Source organism: Plectropomus leopardus, chromosome 10 (genome assembly GCF_026936395.1).
Source record: "Plectropomus leopardus strain MGB_pleo_1.0 chromosome 10, ASM2693639v1, whole genome shotgun sequence".
NCBI lineage: Eukaryota > Metazoa > Chordata > Actinopteri > Perciformes > Serranidae > Plectropomus > Plectropomus leopardus.
In genome coordinates, this window is record NC_142185.1 from 4,523,650 (window position 1) to 4,544,181 (window position 20,532).

Below are 20,532 nucleotides of genomic sequence, written 5' to 3' on the forward strand. Positions count from 1 at the left end.
GAGATGCAAGAAAAAGGTTTAAATAATCAACTGTATTTGCTGAGCAACAGTTTTGTGTGAAATAGACGCCTGTCCCAATTATAAGCCTATTGTGTTCAGTGATTTAAGCAAATAGTAGCCCAGGCTATTAACTGAAGGTTTACAGGAGTTCTTTATCTGTTTCCTAGCTCTTTAGACCAGTGGTTCTTCACCAGGGGTCCTGTTTTTGTACCACTTAAGACTTTTAATGACTGGAGCTGCATTTGATCACTCCTTTAATTGGCATTCCTATATTTTGATGACTTTTTTTAATGGTTGACTGAACTCACTCCTTTCAGATGACTTTTATTGATACTTTTACTTTTACTGTTGGCAAGGATTGCTTTTAATTAAGTTTGGTTATTAGCGAGTATGATGTCTTATGTGCCTGTTCATTGTAGTTTTTGATTGTTTTGTATCGCCAACTGCAGATCAAATTTGAGGGACAATAAAAGCTCTGATCTGAACTGAACTTGATAGAGTTCTAAAGAATCATTTATTTTCACTATTTAACTCACTAACTCAAATGTGACTGCCATAAAAGTGACTATTCTGACTATGGGTTTCACTTACTCTGTAGTTCAGTCCTCAGCTGTAGTTTATAACTATTGAATTACACTCTTATTCATATTTATAAGTAAAATCTTTTTAGATGGAGGTCTCTGAGGCAAAATATTACCAGATGGGGATTTGTGACTCAATGTCTACCAACTCAGGGCTCTTTGACATTCCCAGTAAAATGTTATTTTATTACATCTCATCTTTACCTCTATGCTATCCCAGGTAGTCAAAATACTCTGGCCCAGCACTGGCCCAAGCACGGGACACCAAAGGAAATACGTCTGGACAGTATGGGCACGAGATTTTGATCATGGGAGCTTTACTCTGCTCTTTTCTGCCTTCTCCCTAATCTTCACCTCACTATTGCCAAACTTTACACAGTGTACTTGAGAAATCTAGGGAGAACCCTCCATCAAGGCATAGAAAGCTATTTAAAAAGTGACTTACTCCTTGTTATGCTCCCTCCAATGACACTCTTCACGGACAGCGGCCGGCTGAAAAGCAGAAGAAGAGTGAGACATTCAATGTTCATCACGTCCCAACCGAAAGAGCATCTGACAACACCAAACAGTCAATATATCTAAGAATGTGTATAAAATCCATGGACTGATTGCATTGGAGAGCACTTCACATAAATATAATAATGATAAATGGTCAGTGTACAGTATATTACCATACAGCTTAACATGTAGCATTAGTGCTGCACATTAGTACCTTCTAACTGCACCATCTCACAGGAACCTTAGCTTCCTGTTAGGCAGAAAAATACTAGCTCACCCCCTCACACACACATACACGCACACACACTGATGACCACTACAGCTGCGGTCCTGATGGATTGAGTATGAGGTCATTAGTCAGCACGCCCCACAGGGAATCTATAAACTGGATAAATGATGCCAATCGATCCAAGAGTGTGTGTGTGTGCATGTGGCTGTGTGTGAGAGCGCTCTGCTGCCCATCTGATAATAATTACCAATGTTTTTACAATCATGTTCAAGAAGACAGATGCATTAGTGGTTTCCTCCAATCAATTACAGCAAACAGATGTGCAAAAGTTTTAAGAATATAGAAAAAAGGTAGAAGGTAGGAGATAGGACAACAAATAGGAGGATATAATAGAGATTTGGGTGGAAAAAGGAGTCATCTGAAGACAAATTGTAGTAAAGGGAATGGGGATGGAGAGAAAACAGGGGACAATGTGAGGGCAGATGGGGGAACATCAGGAGGGCATTATGGTTCTTACTTCAGACTCTCCTGGGAAGACGATGAGGATCGGTCAGATTGCGGTAGAGACACGATGCTGTCAGAGCTCTTTAGGTGGGACTGGAGGGCTTTCTGATAGGTGGACTCCAGCGCCTGGAACAGATGCTCTGCCTCCCGACTATAGTGACCATGGAAACCCCAATAGCACCTACAGGTAAGGACAAGGGAACACAAAAGATGAGATGACCCCAAATCTTGACTAATCTTGACACCTAAGATCAGTGTCATCAATCCAGTATCTGAACAAATGTCCCCCCATCTGTTTTTGTCATAAGATGTAAAGTAATGGCCAGCAGTATGTTTTTGCAGATTTATTATGTCACAGTACAACATGTCATAACTTCATCAATTTATCCTAGCAGATCGTTTTAGAAATGTATTTCTTATGGCCAAAAACATGTTTTATGAGGTCACAGTGACCTTGACCATTGACAACCAGATTCTAATGAGTTCATTCTTGAGTCAAAGTGGACAACTGTGCCAAATTTTCAGAAATTCCCTGATGGCTTTCCTGTGATTTTGCATTCACAAGAATGAGACAAATGCAAAGTCACGGTCACCTTGACCTTTGTATACAAAAATTTAATCAGGTCATGTTTGAAGTCCAAGTGAACGTTTGTGCCAGATTTGCATAAATTCGCTCCAGCGGTTGTTGATACCTTGCATTCACAAGAATGAACCAACAAAATCTAATCAGTTCATAATTGAGTCCAGGTGGACGTTTGTGCCAAATTTTAAGAAATTCCATTAAGACCTTTTTGAGATTTTGAATTCACAAGGATGAGACGGAATGCAAGGTCACCTTGACCTTTGATCACCAAAATTTAGAATGGGACAGACGGACAGATAACCTAAAAACATACTGCATAAGGGATAAAAAATAGTGAATATTTGGTTTCTTGTGAAACAAAAGTCATAGAAAAGTTCAGTAAAATAATAAAACTAAGCCTGCTGGGGTGCAATGACACTTACTTTCTTGCTATGGATCTGGCCTCGGAGTCAGCATCATGTATGCCTTTCTTGATGGTCTCAGTCAGAACAGCCACGTGTCTGGGGTAGTAAGGGAACATGGTGAGGAGGACACAAGCAGTCAAACCCAAGATCACGTCAAAAAGAAACCAGGAAGAAGAACAGAAGACTCCTCAAACTCCTCAAAGTACAGACTCTTCAAACATACACCTCAATCTAAAAAAAAGTCCTTCAGGATATCTCTCTTCTTTCTCTTTTCTGTCTCTTCTACTTTTCTACCTCTGGTGGTCCACAGGCAGTGTGGCCACCCACAGGGGTTTTCACACGCTTTTAAAGTCTCTGCCTTGGTTGCCATGGTTACAATGATGGAGCATGCCTTATCGCTGGGGGTCTTGAAGATGACGGCTCTCCCAGGACTCATCAATTTAATGGGGCCTCATCAGTGGTGCACCCAAGCAAAACTTAGCTAACTCAAATGTTAGCCAACTCAAATGCCATCATGTGAGAGGAGGAAGAGGAAGAGGCTGTTGCTTCACTCTCTGCACTCTACCCCAACCCGCCAAGATGCACACAGATGTTACTCCACTTTATTAGTTCGACACATATTTGTGGTACTCTTGCCAAACTTTTTGGTTGATTTGGAAGAAAACAGATCATTTTCTACTCTGAAGACACAACTTACCTTTCCAGTGTATTAGTGTGCCACTCTTGTAACATGAGGTCTAGGAACTCATAACAGCGTCTGGGAAGGGGACAAGGCAACATCATGAGATTAGAGGGATAACTAACGCAAGAGCTCTATGACCAAAAACACCAACGTAAAAACTACTCACTTTACGTACCAACTATGACAAGTACCCCTTTGAAGGGTTGAACCCTTTGGGTAAATTGACTTGATTTTTTTTCTTTTCTTTTCCTAAGTTTCAAAAGTTACCTCAAATTTAGCAAAAAAGAAAAGAAATATGTAAAAAAAAAAAATTAAATATTAAGTTCCTCTTACCGTCTGACTGCCACTGATTTGGAGGTGCAGTTACTGGTGATGATAGGGATGAGCCGAGGGTAGTGTGTGTGCTAGAAGACAAAAAAAAAAAATAAAATCATCAGGTGTATTTGTATCAGGTGTATGTCCAAATGTAATGTGTCACTATTTCTAGTTACAATTATCTTTTCATTGTCACATAACGATGCTTTTGCAGTTTGGTGGTACATATGACAGCACTGTAAATGTCTCAAGAAGGCTTTAATAGAATAGAAAAGGATAGAATAATAGAAAGCCTTTGTTGTCATTGAATTGTGCAGGATACAGTGAAATTAGGAGTGCCACTCCTAGTTGGTGCATATGAGTAAAAAACACAAAACAAAACAAAGAAACACACTGCATACAATATAAAAAACATTTAGCATCAGCTCAAATGTCTCAGGAAGACTTTAGGCCCTATCTAAACTATAGCTCATGGCCCAGGTGCATTAGGGACGTGTCCAGCCACTTTTGTTCATTAAATGGCGCCTAACCTGGCCACAAAGTAAAGTAGAGGGGCGAAGAGGTTGTTTTCACCCCCTTAATGAATCATACGTGTGCTCTGGGCGTGAAAGCAGCTCTGCTCTGCTATCTGCACATTTTACAGGATGTAAATAATATTCACCTCGTTAACCCATAGGGACTTTTTTGTGCATTTTACACGCTTTTCATTCTTGATTTTTTTTTGATAATTTTGGCTATATTCATGTATATAGCATACATTTTGGTGAGATTATGTATTTTTGTTTGATCTTGGAAATTCCAGCTCAGCTCCAACAGTAAGTCTAAAATACACTGTGGAAACAAAATTGTTACAGTTATTCTGTTAAGTTAAAAAAATGCACCATTGAAACCCATTCAAACTGCAATTTTTGATCCTATAGCCATCAAAGCATAAAAACATGCATTGTATTATTCCTGGGTGTCAATCTGGGCTTTTCCCTTGGAATTTGTCATTTTTACTTTTTTCCATCTAATGACCTCATCTTTACCAAATTTTAAATACATGCTATTTCCACTAAGTGCACTGTCACAATCAATGTTGCTGCTAATGATTGACATATCCCAGGTTGGGATAATTTAAAAAAAAAACCTACTTTGCATGTGAGATATTGAAAATAATTATTTTTTTATGGGTTTTTTTTTGCATCTAAAAACATAGTGGCATCATGACAGAAACCTGGCATTTAAGGGTCAAAATTCTGAAAATTAATGAATATGTTATATTTATGATTAGGACTGATAATGGTTAAAAATATATCAATAAAATTAGAAAATCATATTCATGTAAAATATTTTTTATACCCTGATTTGTGCATTATGTGCGCAGAGCAATATGAGTTTTACACTGCACAAAAAAATAATAATGTATAACAATGAATGTTGCTGCTAATCATTGACATATCCCAGTCTGAGATCAAAAAAAGAATCTACTTTGCATTTAGTATATTGAAAATAATTAATATTTTGTGGGGTTTATTGGGTTTTTTCCATTTAAAAAGAAGTGGCATTATGACAAAAACCTGGCATTTAAAATTAAAATTAATGAATATTTGATCTTTATGATTGGGACTGGTATTGATTAAAAAATTACCTCTATTAAAGTAGAAAATAATATAAATGTGTAATATTTTTCAAAGCTTAATTTGAACAGTGCATGTTGTGTGCAGAGAAATATTTTTGGTCATAATATTAAAGCAGGCCCTAAGGGGTTAATGATTTTTATTTCACCCACCAACAACTTATCTGCACATCCCTGTGTTGATTCTCTTCTTCCTCAAGTCAAGTTAATTTTATTTATAGAGCCCATTATCACAAAACATGGTTTGCCTCAGAGGGTTTACAGTGTACTATATCCCTCTGCCCTTAGACCCTCACATCACCCAGGGAAAAACTCCTGAAAAAGATCCGCTGTAACAGGGGAAAAAAAAGGAAGAAACCTCAGGAAGAGCGGCAGAGGATGAAAATAGCAATACATCACTGTGGGTCAGACCACATGTCATTTTAAGACCTCCACACCCAAGGGTGCACAGATGGACACAAGTACATCTGCCAGTTACACAACACGGGTGCTGGCTGTGAGTATGACAACTGTGTCGGTCTGAAGCTTCCAATAACCGCTTTGCACCGGGCTGATAGATAGATAGACTGTGATGGATGAATGAAAATATCTGCAGGGCGCCTGAGGAACCACAAAAAACTCTCCCCTCTGGATGTCTTACCCTGAGGATGAGGCGGATGGTGGCCACTCCAGACGTGGCCATGACTTTGGCACTGTTGGGCACGAGGTTCAGCAGTGTGGGCATCACGCTCTCCGCTCCATGGTCAAACTTGTTGCCCAGTATTGATGATAAATGTCTGGCAGGGGGAGAATGAGGGAGGGATGTGGTGTTCATGAACATGTGTAACGTCCGTTAACATGGTGATGTGCCATTGTTCTGCAGGTGTGTCAAAAACGCACAGTTCTTCCAAAGACAAGGCTGTAATGTGTGAAAGTTGATTTCACTTTCTGCATTTTAATTATCTGAGCAAATCAAATCTATTTCATTCATAAACATGGGAAGAAGGCAACTAGTGACAAAAGAAAATACCCCAAAATTAGAATTAATAAAAAGTACTAAAAAATGACCTGAAAATTTGTGAAAAATAAATAAATAAATGAATGAATAATAAGAAAAAAAGGAAAATGACCTGGGAAAAATGTGAGTTATAATAATTCTGTGACATAATTTTAATTTAGAATAATGATAATTAGCTAAATGCTTCATTAAATAGTTTTTCAATAGGTTTTTTTCTTTTTTCCCTAAACATTGTTTTCTAGACTTTTTAAAAAATAATTTCCTAAATCCACTAATTTATACCAATTTGTGGAACATTTCTTACCAAGTGGCTCATTGCCTTTTTCTCATGCTTTTGAGAGAAATCACACCAATTTGCTCAGGGCTAAAAGGTTTAAATATTTGTTAAAGGCGCCTGAGAGCAGCACAAGAAAATTGATGTTACTCCATGGGTAATTGCAAAGAGCGAGAAAATGACTTAGGGCAAAAAAAAGAAATCACGCAGAGTTAAACTGCATATGTAAAATTACAGTTGTCTGTCTTTGGAAAGAATACAAAAAAGATAAACTGAGAAAGAGAATGGTTAAAAAAGTCAACAATATATGTAGGTTAACATGGTTTAAGAACTGAAGTAAATTTCAATATGTGCTCTCCCTCAGCTGTTAAATGTTCGTACTGGATTAAAATACAAACTGTGGTGACATTACAGGCGATGATGATAAGATCTATGTAGCTCCCATCTATTCATCAAGCTGCTGCTCTTTGCGTGCATCTCTGCTCCGCTGCACCTCATCAGTGTTGGATTAAAATTTGGATGACGGATGTTTTGGGAGTTTTTGGCATGCTGCTCCTCTCATATCTGAGCACGGCTCATGTTCATTAGCTTAAGTGTGTGTAAAGAATATATTTAAGCATTTCGCTGGCATAGTCTAATCATTTAGAGATTTGAGTTAATGTCACTGCTGCCAATCAAAGCCATTAAGAGTTCGCTGGTGAGGCAACTGATGCTAACCCACTGAAGAATCTTAATGACTCTACGATTACAACACAAACGACCAAAGTTTTCCACCATATTAACCTGTGAATTATGCCTGTGCCTTTATTTTAATCAATCAGTGCTGACATGTAACAGACACACTCAAAATATTCACATACACAAAATATTTGTTTGAAGCCAGGGACACACAACTTGCTTTGCTTGGGTGCCAATTTCAAAAAATGGCAGGAGACCAGGGGACAGTCATAGCAGCCCCATATATGTTTCTAGGACTTTTTTTAAGACATTTTTAAGATTTTCAACATTTCAAGGATTTTAGGACATTTCTAGGACTGTAGGATTTTTCTAGGATTTTTAGGACATTTCTAGGACTTCAGGACATCGAGTCATTGTGCTGTGTCTTTGTTCTGACCTGCTGAGAGACTGCAGATGTGAATTAGCTTTGAACTATAATCTGGTACGATGCATCAAATGGTAACACTTATGTTTTAAACTGTTCATGATCCCTTTTAAATAAAACACCTCTCGTGAAAAACTGCACTGATACAAGTCAGCATAATCAAGATCAGACATTTTTGGGAAACAGAAACATAAGAAAAACATTTTTTCTTTGTTAATGGAGAGGAACCTCTATGGTTTAATTAACGCTAATATTCAGAAATCAAAGAAACAGGACAGGAATGCTGCGTAGAAATGACTCCAAGCATTTCGTGCATAGCAATTATTCACAGCTGTGTAAGTCACAGATTCTATTTAGTCTGAAATTCTTCACCATCCTTTACATAATTTACCATACTGATGCCGGAATGCAATTTTGAAACTTGTTGAGTTCATAGGAATCACAAAAGTAATCTCACTTTATTATTAAAGGATCATATAAGATGTAAAAAAAGCTCCGTTATTTTTGATCACATTATTTGTGGCTACTATAAAGTGGTACTCTTGAGTCCAAAAACCATTTAGAAATGCCAGTGGGACAGTACATCCACAACTTCATCTTACCCCAGTGTGATGCAGGCCTCGCGGACCACCTGTGAGCGCAGGTCTTTAGCTGACAGCTTGAGGGGAGCCTCGAGGAGACGCAGCTGCTGAGGGAAACTCTCGTACTCAGTTGCCCCGGCCAGCATGAGGGAACGGACCTTCTTCAGCTGGAGACAAACAGGCAAAGACAAAATAAAGACATATGTATCAGGTCCTCATCACTGGATTCATGCACTTTCACCCTGTCTCTGTGTGTGTGTGTGTGTGTGTGTGTGTGTGTGTGTGTGTGTGTGTGTGTGTGTGTGTGTGTGTGTGTGTGTGTGTGTGTGTGTGTGTGTGTGTGTGTGTGTGTGTGTGTGTGTGTGTGTGTTAATTTGGTTTCTGAGTCTTACCGCTACCACTCGGTGCTCCCAGTCATGCTTGTCATCAGACAGCACTTCTCTGATCTTAGTCAGCTGATCCTCCAGCTCTCTGTTAGAGTAGATCTGGACACAGAGACACGGGAGAGATCATTTGGTCATCATCCTCAGAATCAACTGTTTTTAAGCACTGCGTTTGCTTTAAAGACTGAGATTAGACAGAGGCCAGCTGGTAATAGTCCACACCATTCACCACGCTCCAAGTCTGTGCAAGAGTAAGCACACGTCTGTGACATGCAATCACCATCATGAATTGACACCCTGAAGAAATCAGAAAATACTGCTGAAGCTGTGGATGCTGTGGCAGAAATAAAGGGATGGTTTGACATGAAGAGAGATGCCATCAAATGTCTTGTTAAGACTCTGATACCTGAGAAAATTGGCTCGATGTTTTTCAAAAACATGGGAGGGCAACAAGCAACTTAACAATAAATGGCCCCCAAAAATTGCAAGAAATTAGTCAAAAAAAAAGGTTACAGAAAAATTACTGAAAATGAGCAAAAGAAAAAGTAGAAGAAAAAGAAAAAAATGTTTTAAAAAAATTTAAAAAGGGGGAGAAAATGACCTTCAAGTAACAAAATTAATAAATATATAATTGAGAGAATGTTAAATATAGTTTTTTAGACATTTCCCCCGTTTTTGATCATATCGAATAATCCTCCCCAGCTAATTGTCAGATCATTTCCATGTCACCTTTTAATAGTTTTTTTTGCAGTTTGTAGGACTGGTTGAAATGGTTTTGAAAGAAATCAAACAAATGTTCTCTGATTTTCAAGGTTTGCGAGATAACTGATGTTCATCCGGGTCTTAAAGGGTGAAAACAAAGCAGCCTTTTGATAGTTATGGAGAAGTTTCTATTTTTTAACAAAAAAAGGAGTCGGGCAGGACCATCTGATGTTCTACAACCCAATGTTTCCTGCCCAGATGGCCTCTGAAATAGTCCTGATAGACCTGCAAAACACAGAAGCTTTTCCTCTTTTTATTGAACTCCTGTAGGGCGTGAACACAGTCTAACTGTTCACACTGGACGAGAAAGCACCTTTTGTTGCGTACCTTCCTCTGTATTTGTCATCTTCCTTCTTTTGCTAGATTTTACACTCTAACAATATCAGACATCACTGTGCTCATCATACCTGCACTGAGGGCACATCTTCAAAGGCTTTGATGAAATCCTCTTCATCAACAGCGCCAGCACCTGCTTCTTTACCTTTGAGAAAAACATGCACATTGAATTATTCTTGAGATTCTACACCTCAGCATTTCTAAGAGTGATCAAAACAGCAGGAAAAGGTTTGATATCTCTTCAGCACACGCAGTCTTAAGACAAGGCATTATCAAATTTACTATTACTAATGTTGAACAGTAAATGTATTGCTGCTAGTGTTGCCCATAGATATTAGATACCAAGTTCTCTGTTTGACATGAGTCGCTAAGGGTGCAATCCGCTAGAAAACAAATACATGTGTTTTGAGAGATTCAGATTTCACTTCAAAATTGACTGTAACTTGATCAATTCTGAACTGATTTTCATGAATTTGTTTCGTTATAAAAAAGTGAACATAACAGTTGTTACCGTACTTAATGTAATATAATGTTTCTGATATGTCATGGAAGTATGAAGTTGAATTAAATGAAGTTGCATTAAATTTTAAGAAGCAGAAAATGTAAACACTGAAGTAAAATGGCCAGTATTCATAATAGTAGTAGTAGTAGTAGTACTAGTAATGACTAGTAATTATAAGTCAGAGCCTGCATGTCTGAGTGTTGTGGCTATGCGGAAGATTACCATTTTGTCATAGAGCTGATTAGATTGCCTCCAATCGCTGAAATTAATTCAAAGTAACTAAAATCATGTTCACTTTCTGATGTTTACAACAAAACACATTTCATGAAAATCAGTTCAGAATGAAGCGACTTGCAGTTGACTTTGTTGTGAAATCCGCATCTCTCAATACACACATATTTGTTTTTTGCTTTTTTAAAAAAAAATTATTTATAACACTAAAACAATACACACAAGTTTCACCATATTACCAACTTATCACAATGGCCAATGAATTATTTATGTTTCTGATATCTGTGGTGTTTCCTCCTCCCTCACCTGAAGCCTTAGCTGAGGTGGCTGAGCTGGGTCGTCTCACAGAGCTCACTACAGTCCTCCTGCCACTGGGAGGCGCTTTGGATGATGAAGAGGAGGAGGACCGGCCTCCGTCCACAGAGTCTTCATCCTCAAAGTTTTTATCTGCAACGACACAGGCAGAAAAAGGGAAGATGTATGATGTAATGGTCAATTTAAACAGTGGAAAATGCTCCTCGATGACTGAGAGATATTTCCCGTAAGGATCAATACATGATTATTTCCTCGTCATTCGGTCAGAGGTGTTCTTCCTAAACGCGTCACCCTCCTCTTCTCATCAGTGTGCCTACAGTAGGCCCTGAGTCATCCCTGCTGTGTGACCTCTGGCTGCCTCTGGGGAAAGAGTGCGACGCAGTCAATCTGTCAGGTCATGTGTATGTATCCATTCAGCCTTTATCATCCATCCATCTGACTTTAATCTGGTTTGGCAGTGCACGATACATGGCCCCCTGTCACCTGCCCAACGTGACCATTCACACGAGGGATTAGCTCCGGGGCAGATATGACGCTCGGTGCCGGGTGGTTTGCTACCAGCTGAGGCACGGCCACCACGAGAATGTTTGTTAGGGTCACCGTCTATTTTTGAGGACATTTGTGATAAATAGCAAACAAATTATGAGTCAATTTATCACAAGGGGTGTGCTCCTGTAGATCAGCTTACTATAAAATACTGTTTAGGAATAAGCTGCGCATAAACATGGCTTCAATCAGTGGAGGCAAGTCACATTTATTCATGTGAGTAAACACCGTAATCAAGCTCATATAGAAAACAAGCCCCGAAATGTGCCTGCTGCGACGAGAAACATGACAACACATGTATCACAGACACCCAGAGAGCACATCAACAAAAGTGGAAGACGGAGACAAAAGGCAACAGGTTGAGAGCGGAAAAGGTGGAGACGTACGTCCAGACACAGCTCAGCAACGACTGAAAGGCGAGACAGACAGAGTAGCAGAAAATCTGTATGAGCAAAAGCCAAGCCAGAGGAGAACAGAGGGAGAAACGGGAGAGATTAAAAAGGCATCATTCTTACGAGCGCAGATTTTCTTGCACACCAGCTTCCTCAGCATGTTTCTGCTGCAGCCTCAAACACGCTCGCTCTTTTTCACCAAGCATCTGTCCACAGGATGTGTGTGTGCGTGTCTGTGTGTGCCTCTGTTGTATGCTGGGCTCTGACAAAGTGCCAGACCAACCACCCCTTAAGCCTTCCTCTCTCAGTTATCTCTCTCTCTGTGTGTGTGTGTGTGTGTGTGTGTGTGTGTGTGTGTATCACAGTGCCATCACTGGTGATGCTGTCAGACTATAGGGACTCTCGCAGTGAAAAGAGGGAGGGGTCTATTGTTGTTGTGAGATCACCTTTTTGTGCTCACAAACACTGATACAACCCTGACAACAATCACAATGACAAAACACAGTGTTGCTACCGTGTTTTAATATCTACAAAAAATCTTAAAGTGAGCTCAATATTTGATCCCTATTAAACCTGAGCAGATTGGTTTGATTTCTTGCAAAAAAAAAGGTTATAAGGAACTTAACAAGACATGGCCCAATAATTACCAAAAAAAAATAGTTAGAAAGTTACAAGAAACTCACCTGGAAAATAAACTACAAAAAGAGAGTAAAAAACAAAAAACAAACAAAACCCTCAAAAATAACCTAGAAAAAAACACTAAAAATGAAGATTTTATGGGGGTTTTCTGTTATGTAATTTTAAATATAAAATAATTACATAGTTATTATTATTATTAGTAGTAGTAGTAGTAGAATAAATAACCATGAAAAAGTGCCGAAAGATAAGAATTTATATCATATATTTACTTATTTTTTATTTTTTACATAATTTTTAATATAACATGATGATAATAATTATTATTGATGTTATTATTCTAAGTAGTATTAGCTGTAGTAGTAGTAGTAGTAGTATAAATGACCCAGAAAAAGAGCTGAAAAAGAAGAATTTATATCATATATTAATTAATATTTCTATTTTTTATATTACATAATATTTAATACAAAATGCTGATTGTGATTTTGAGTATTATTATTATTATTTATGTTATTATTAGTAGTAGTTGAAGTAGTAGCAATAGTAGTAGTACATATGTCTTTTTCAGGATATTTTTCCCTATTTTTTGGATGATTCTTCATAATCCTCCCCTCTTTTTGAAAAGTATTTTTAGGTAATTTTCTTGCCACCTTTTTCTAATTTCTTGTTACTGATGGTACATTTCTTGCCCAGTTTGTCAACTTTGCTCAAGTTTGAAAGGGTCAAATAGCTTGTGAAAGGCGGCTGAACGCAGCACAAGAAAACTGATACTGATCCAGGTTTCAAAGGGTTAATATTCAGATCCTCTGCTAGCTCATCCACAGCTCTGTCCTCTGCTAACTGTTTACTAGCTGTTTTCTGTGATAATGGGCACAGTGTTGATGAAGTCTGTGGTGCATCTTGATGAAAGAGTTTTGGTAAAAAGTAATCAGAACATCATAAAAACAAGAATGCAAAGATTAGAGCAAAGATTGCAAACTCGGGGAACAAGAATGTGTTGGCACAACAAATGCACAGCTTGCCTCACAATTTTCACCAATTAGTGTCAGGCTTCACCAACCCTTTGCCTCAAACTGCTCAACTTCTCCCAGCGGCTCTGTGCAGCACACACGTCTGTGGAAAAGCCATCTGGCCTCATTAACCTACATACTCGTGATTAACCAGCTAACAAGAGCATTTTTTAATTGTTTTTATTTATTTTATTATACAGAGTTCAGGGTTGCCTCTTGGAGCAGAAAACACCAGCTATAAAGGCTAGCCTTGCCATTTATTTTAACCCTTTGAAACCTGGATCAGCAACACTTTTCTTGTGCTGCACTCAGACACCTTCACAAGTATTTAAACCTTCAAAATTTGAGCAAATAAATGTACTTCCTGAGCAACTGCGGCACAAATTGCAAGAAATTCACAGCTTTGATAAATTCGTTTTAAATATATATATCCAAAAACCTTTATTTGTAATTATCATAATTTTATATCTAATTTTTTTTGACTGAGTTCTTATAATTTCCCTTTTTTTAATTTTCTTATTATTATTTTTCCAAATTTTTAGGGGTTTGATTTATTTTTTATTTCTTTTACTTTTTACCATTTTATTGTACATTTTTGGGTCATTTCTTCTTAAGCTGCTCATAAGCCTTTTCCTGTGTTTCTGGAAGAAACCAAGCCAGTTTTCTCAGGTTTTCAAGGGTTAAGGTAAACTATAACATAAAGGAAATTAAATTTAAATTCTCTAAAAAACCCTATGTGAGCTCACTCTGTCTGATCTCCACCTTTCCATCAGAGCTAATATCTTGAGCCCCGTCACAGCGCCCTGATTCACGAAGAAAAGTATCGATTACAGCCGTCAGAGGGCTGTTCTCACCACGCTGACACAAATGTCGAGGTAATTCATCTGTGTGTCAGGGGAGCAATTAGCGCTGCATGCAACATAATATGAGCAACTGAACCTAGACGTACACATACAGGCTTAGGTAAAGGAAAGTCTTTCATTAAAGTAGAACAGTGTGCCGAGGCTGTGACTTTTAATAGTCACTCCTACACTGAGCACACCTTCCTCCAGACGCAGGGCTGTTTGATACAAACACACACACACAGGAAGTACACCGGAAGGACGGCAGAGAAAGGACACACAATATTGCAGTAGGCAACTTCCTGTCAGGGGAAAAGATCCTATGAGGAGCATCAATATTCTTCTTTGTCTACTGTCTCTGTCCATTTTGTTACCTGATGCCTGATGAAGGTCTAATACCGAAACGTCAAAAGAAAAAGTGATATTGCAAGCTAGACGGTGTGCAGGGAGTCCTTTTGCAGAGTATGCGATGCCAGTATACTGTCTAAAATCACACAATGCAGTGACATGATGCCGCCGTTATTTGGTTTTGTGTAAAAATGCAAAGGCGGCATGAAGAAGGGATTTTGTTACGACCCTGTAGCACAATTTTTATGTAAAACAGGCTTGTGTCAAAGTGTCTGAGGATGGATTGTTCCTTTCATTAATGGTAGTAGTTGCTTTTAAAGTCACTGTCTGCCACTTCATTACCTCCACACCATACTATTTTGTTACAGAATTGGTCAGACAAGATGACAAAAGTAACAGACAATCATAAGAAAGAAAGAAAGAAAAGAAGAAGCAATTGGCTTCATATAAAATACATGAATCAATAATAATAATTTTAGGGGAAATATATGTATACAATCTCAAATAACAATTCATTATCTTGAGCGAAAAAACCAAAAAAAAAAGCGCTGAAAGTGCAGTAAGTGTATAATGAGGTCCATTTCAAGAATCAAAGATGTGCTACCGTCTCTGTCCACTAGGTGTCAGGAAACACTGAGAAGTGCAACACACTCCAACACATTGAAGCACTCAAAGTTGCTGAAGCTGCATTGGCATCAGCAGAGTCACCAGTAATCTGTCTCTGGACCACAGGTTTATATAATGGGGAGGATTTTCTCTCCCCTCACTGTACTCTTTAGGGGAGAATAAAAGCCCAGAGGCATGAGGGATTAACAGAAAGTTCAGGAAAGTTAAGTTAATAAGAGGACACACTTAATAACGTGTACTGTGTGTACTGCCAGAGAGGGTTAGACAGAGGAGGGGGCTCACTCACTGCAATCACCCCTCCCCCTTTTAACTTCCAGCTTCTCTGTGCCTGTCTCTATCAACTTATCTCTCTTTGTTATTGTCTCCATATTTCATTTCATCTTGTTCTGTTTTGTCTTGTCTATTTTATTTTATTTTATTTTTATCTATTCATTTTTTTTCAGTCCTCCTGGTTCTCCCTGTAGCTCAGGGGAAGCTGATGTGTTTCCCATCATGCTCTGGGCTTTGTCCATCACGCAGGCCGTGGTTTAGCCTGTGGCCTGTGGGGTTACATAACAGACAGATGACTGGTGAGCGGTTGTTATGTCATAACAAAGATTTCTTGTTTTGCTGACAAAACAGCGAGGCTGCTGGCAGGGCAGAAAATTATCCTTCTCGAAGCAAGTTATGGATTGAAAAAAATATATATCAAACATTTAGCAGTACTTTCAACTGTTTTGTCTCTCATTTGAGTTGCTCCCACATAGACTACACCACATTTTCCACATTCCTCTACCTGTCTGTCAGATATCTACCCAGAAACTGAGCTCCTGCTCTCTTGAACATCACCTTGACAGCCAGGTAGGGGTGGAGCTTACTCTACTGCAACTGCTGGCTGCTGCTGAGGGGTTTTCTACTGTTAGTATCTTATTAAACAAAATCAAATTAATTCAATTATTTTATTTTATTTATTTATTTTAAATTAAATTTTTAAGAAAATTGTTAAATGTTGACGGCTGAAGTAAAATCAGAGATGCGAACATTTTTAAATATTTTATATCTCTATGTAACACTGATATTTGTATCTTTTTTGTTTTGTAATTTTATGTAATCTATGATAATATTAACCATTTTATCTTCTTTTTACTGTAACTGTTATAGTATGCACATTATTGTATATAATCTTAATATCTGTTTTGTTTGTTTGTTTGTTTGTTTGTTTGTTTGTTTGTTTTTTCTTCTTTTTTTAAATTAAACACCTAACTAGGGACAGGAGTTGGAAACTAGCAACAGCTATAATCTCTATATGTGAGTTAAACTATGGAACAGTTTTGATGTAGTGCTAAAGCAATGTCCAGATATAAACCAGTTTAAAATAATGTGTATCAAACAATTTTCACAAGGTACAGGGATGGAGAGGGGGTTTGACAATCACTGGGTGTTTACAGTAGTTACTGTTTATTTATTAGGTTATTTAATATTTATTTTATCTTCCTTTTTTTCTGGAAATAATAATGAAAAATCAGAGATGTTTAAATTTTGAGTATGTATACATGAAGTTAATCTTAGTATAGGTTAAAACAAGGAATTTTTTACTTCTTCTCACTCCTTTTTGAATATGTAAACCAAGTCATTATGTATTTGTCTGTTTCTTATAATACTTTCTCTATTTCCCTTTTTACATGTTTGAAATAAATAAATCAAATCAAAAATTCAAATAAAACATCAGTTACTGCAGCTTGTTTGTAACAGGCAAAAGCCGTAGTATGATCATTTGCAGTGTCCCTATCAAATAAACTATATAAATGAAATAAAGAAATATTATTCACCTCAGTGTAGTAGGAAAAACATTCTGATGACCAGTCAACACATGACATGTGAAACCTTTACTCTATGGTTTCCTCTTTAACTTGTGGTCCCAAAAATTCCCAAAAAGAAAGATATCAGAGGGCAGGCTTTGAATCCTTCCTCTCTGTCAGAAAAAGCCGACTGATCCTCTGAAGTTGACCTTTGGCCTGTTTTGATGAGCACTGCTCTGAAGCCTTAAAGGCTCCGCTCAGTGTGGGCTTGATATTTTCACAGCACGCAGACAGAACAGAGACATATTATTGTAGTCTGGTTTGTTGTGAGGACAATGAGCTGGCTGTCCCACTCACACTCTACAATCCACTGAAGGACAGAGGAACAGCAGCAGAGAATTGACTTGTTGATTTCCCAGTGGCCATGAGGTCCCCGGGCTCTAAAGGGCCGTCCACACCGAGAGCGATAACTATAACTGTAACTATAACTACCACTACAACTATAACTACCAGTATAACTATAACGGTAACTTCTGGCATGACTATAGCTTCTGGTATAACAACAACTATAACTATAACTTCCGGTAACTATAACTACCAGTATAACTATAACTTCTGGTATAACTACAACTATAACTATAACTTTAACTTCCAGTATAACTATAACTATAACTACCAGTATAACTATAACTTCTGGTATAACTACAACTATAACTTTAACTTCCAGTATAACTATAACTATAACTACCAGTATAACTATAACTTCTGGTATAACTACAACTATAACTTTAACTTCCAGTATAACTATAACTATAACTATAACTACCAGTATAACTATAACTTCTGGTATAACTACAACTATAACTTTAACTTCCAGTATAACTATAACTATAACTACCAGTATAACTATAACTTCTGGTATAACTACAACTATAACTTTAACTTCCAGTATAACTATAACTACCAGTATAACTATAACTTCTGGTATAACAACAACTATAACCTTAACTTCCAGTATAACTATAACTATGACTACCAGTATAACTATAACTTCTGATTTAACTACAACTATAACTTTAACTTCCAGTATAACTATAACTATGACTACCAGTATAACTATAACTTCTGGTATAACTACAACTATAACTTTAACTTCCAGTATAACTATAACTATAACTATAACTACCAGTATAACTATAACTTCTGGTATAACTACAACTATAACTTTAACTTCCAGTATAACTATAACTATAACTACCAGTATAACTATAACTTCTGATATAACTACAACTATAACTTTAACTTCCAGTATAACTATAACTATGACTACCAGTATAACTATAAGTTTTAAAAGATTTAAAATTAAAAGTTTTAAAAATCATTCTAATTCAAATAGATGGTGGAGTCCACACTACAACTGTAACGTAATTGTTGAACGATATCCTTTGGATTGCTCTTAGAGCGATTTCATGAATGACAGAAATACTAACAGCCTGTCAGAGTTTTTCTTATTTAATGGCCTAATCCAACATAGATCCTAACATCTAATTTGGACTACAATTTTTTTTTTTTTAAAGGAGGAACTTGGAACCTGAAAAAACTGTGGTGTAACAGAACCAGGTCCAGGCACTCAGGGTGGTTAGAAAAGCATAAAAGACCTCTAATTGATAGGGCTAGAAACATTAAAAACACACCATCCTGAGTGCCTGGACCTGGCTCTTTCACACCACAGTCTTTGCTTATAAGTTCCTCTTTTTTTAAGTATTCCCTTCTATGAGCACAGGTGGTTTGAGGGACACCGGAAGCACTCATGCGTTCTCCTTTTTCTCACATGTATGTTTTTATGTTGCAGATGTATGAAGCTGTGGACTATTTTACTGTTTGGTTTTCTTTTTGTTTTTATTCCTGTGAATTCAGTCATCATAAATTGATTCATCTCCCTGACTATAGCAGATTCTGGCCAGTAGATGGTGATGCTGACCGCCATCAGGAGTTGATGAAAGAAAGAAATCCCTAGTGTTGATTTGAAAACATCACCTTAATAAAATGATTTATAGACTAACAAATTTTCCCCTAGGCTGTAGGTTTATGCAACCACTGCCGGGGCAGCCAGCCCCATAGGTTCACGCTGCCAAATAAACGAATCCAATCCACAGGAAAAGCCACAAGATCAATCCAAACGCATACACTTTTGGTCCCAACATTTTACTCATTGGCACTGCACTCTGAACAGTAGCACATACCTCAGTGACAAAACGTTTGAAAAAATTAATTAATAAAAACACAAGAGACACAGCGCCAGGTAATGAGTCACCGACAGGGCAATAATTTGTCCTGCAATGATTTTGAATTTAGATCCAAATCCTCTGAATTTTAAGTGCTCATTTTGGGCGTCATCAGTACATCTACAAATTAAAGTTTCAGGAGTGCTTTCAATATCGGCTTCTTAACTGCACCTCATCTCTGTCATTTAGGATTCAGGAACAACCTTTAACACAGTACAATCACTCAATCTCGGCTGTTATCGGCTATAGGCTTTCTGGCACTGATTGGGTCTCTGAAGTTGGCTTTGTCTTCACTGATGTCCTCTTTTACCACCGCCACAATGTCCGCAAACTGATGTGGATTCATGGTTGAAACTCTCATAATAGAGTGGTTTATTCTCCTAAATCCTGTTGTCTTTGACAAATTTGATGAAATTTCATCAACATTCATTTTTGTGGAGTATGTAGCGCATGCTCTGTGCCGCTTTTTACGGAACGTTATTGTTCATCAGTGTGGATGTTCACTTGTTATGGTTAAAGGTATAGTGCTCGGTGTTGACAGCCCTTCATTCAGCGCAACTAACTGCAAATTTTGAGTCCAGGTTGCCTACTGACTGATTTTAAAGCAAATTATGAATGCTGGAATCTTTCATAAAATAAAAAAAGATGTAGTCAGCCTTGAAGCAGCTTAGCGCCTCTACTGCCAACATTCAGGATTTTCGGCTCAGCTAAAAGCTTATATCTGTGCTCTTTATTTTGGGTGTGTTGTGTAAAGATTTGCTGAGGAAACTGAGCTGTATTTCCACCATAACATGAAATATGTTTACTGCAAAACAAAACAGCATCGTACTTTCCTCAGTCGATGTGAGGGTCTACGGACAGAGGGATGCGTTATGCTGTAAAGAGTATGCTCTGAGGCAAATTGTGATTTGAGATAATGGGCTTTAGAAATAAAATTGACTTGACTTGACATGGCCCAAAAATTTGCCCAGAAATTATTTCAGAGGTTCTAGAAAATTACCTGAAAATAAGCAAAAGAAAAAAAAAACAAACAGAAAAAGGTCATTTTCTTGTCACCTTTTCATAATTTTCTTGCACAATATGGGACATTTCTTGCCAAGATGCTCATATCCCATGTGTTCAAATGAAATCATACCACCACACAGAAGTGATGTCAATACAGATTTCACAC

The 20,532-nt window shown here is 37.7% G+C and overlaps 1 protein-coding gene across 22 annotated transcripts in view; it reads right to left on the reverse strand.

The window, feature by feature from the left end:
- Positions 1 to 20,532, reverse strand: part of clasp1a (cytoplasmic linker associated protein 1a) — a 117,096-nt gene that overhangs the window by 41,127 nt on the left and 55,437 nt on the right. For 21 of the 22 annotated variants that reach the window (XM_088082876.1, XM_088082869.1, XM_088082867.1 and 18 more), the window contains 10 exons: positions 10,889 to 11,029; positions 9,921 to 9,994; positions 8,761 to 8,853; positions 8,390 to 8,535; positions 6,055 to 6,190; positions 3,815 to 3,885; positions 3,497 to 3,556; positions 2,818 to 2,895; positions 1,826 to 1,993; positions 1,027 to 1,073 (listed from right to left, as the gene is read on the reverse strand). In XM_088082876.1, the coding sequence (XP_087939002.1) occupies positions 1,027 to 1,073; positions 1,826 to 1,993; positions 2,818 to 2,895; positions 3,497 to 3,556; positions 3,815 to 3,885; positions 6,055 to 6,190; positions 8,390 to 8,535; positions 8,761 to 8,853; positions 9,921 to 9,994; positions 10,889 to 11,029 (1,014 nt within the window). Of the gene's footprint in view, positions 1 to 1,026; positions 1,074 to 1,825; positions 1,994 to 2,817; positions 2,896 to 3,496; positions 3,557 to 3,814; positions 3,886 to 6,054; positions 6,191 to 8,389; positions 8,536 to 8,760; positions 8,854 to 9,920; positions 9,995 to 10,888; positions 11,030 to 11,958; positions 12,127 to 20,532 lie in introns of those variants that run through there. The other variant, XM_088082887.1, reaches the window with a different exon arrangement.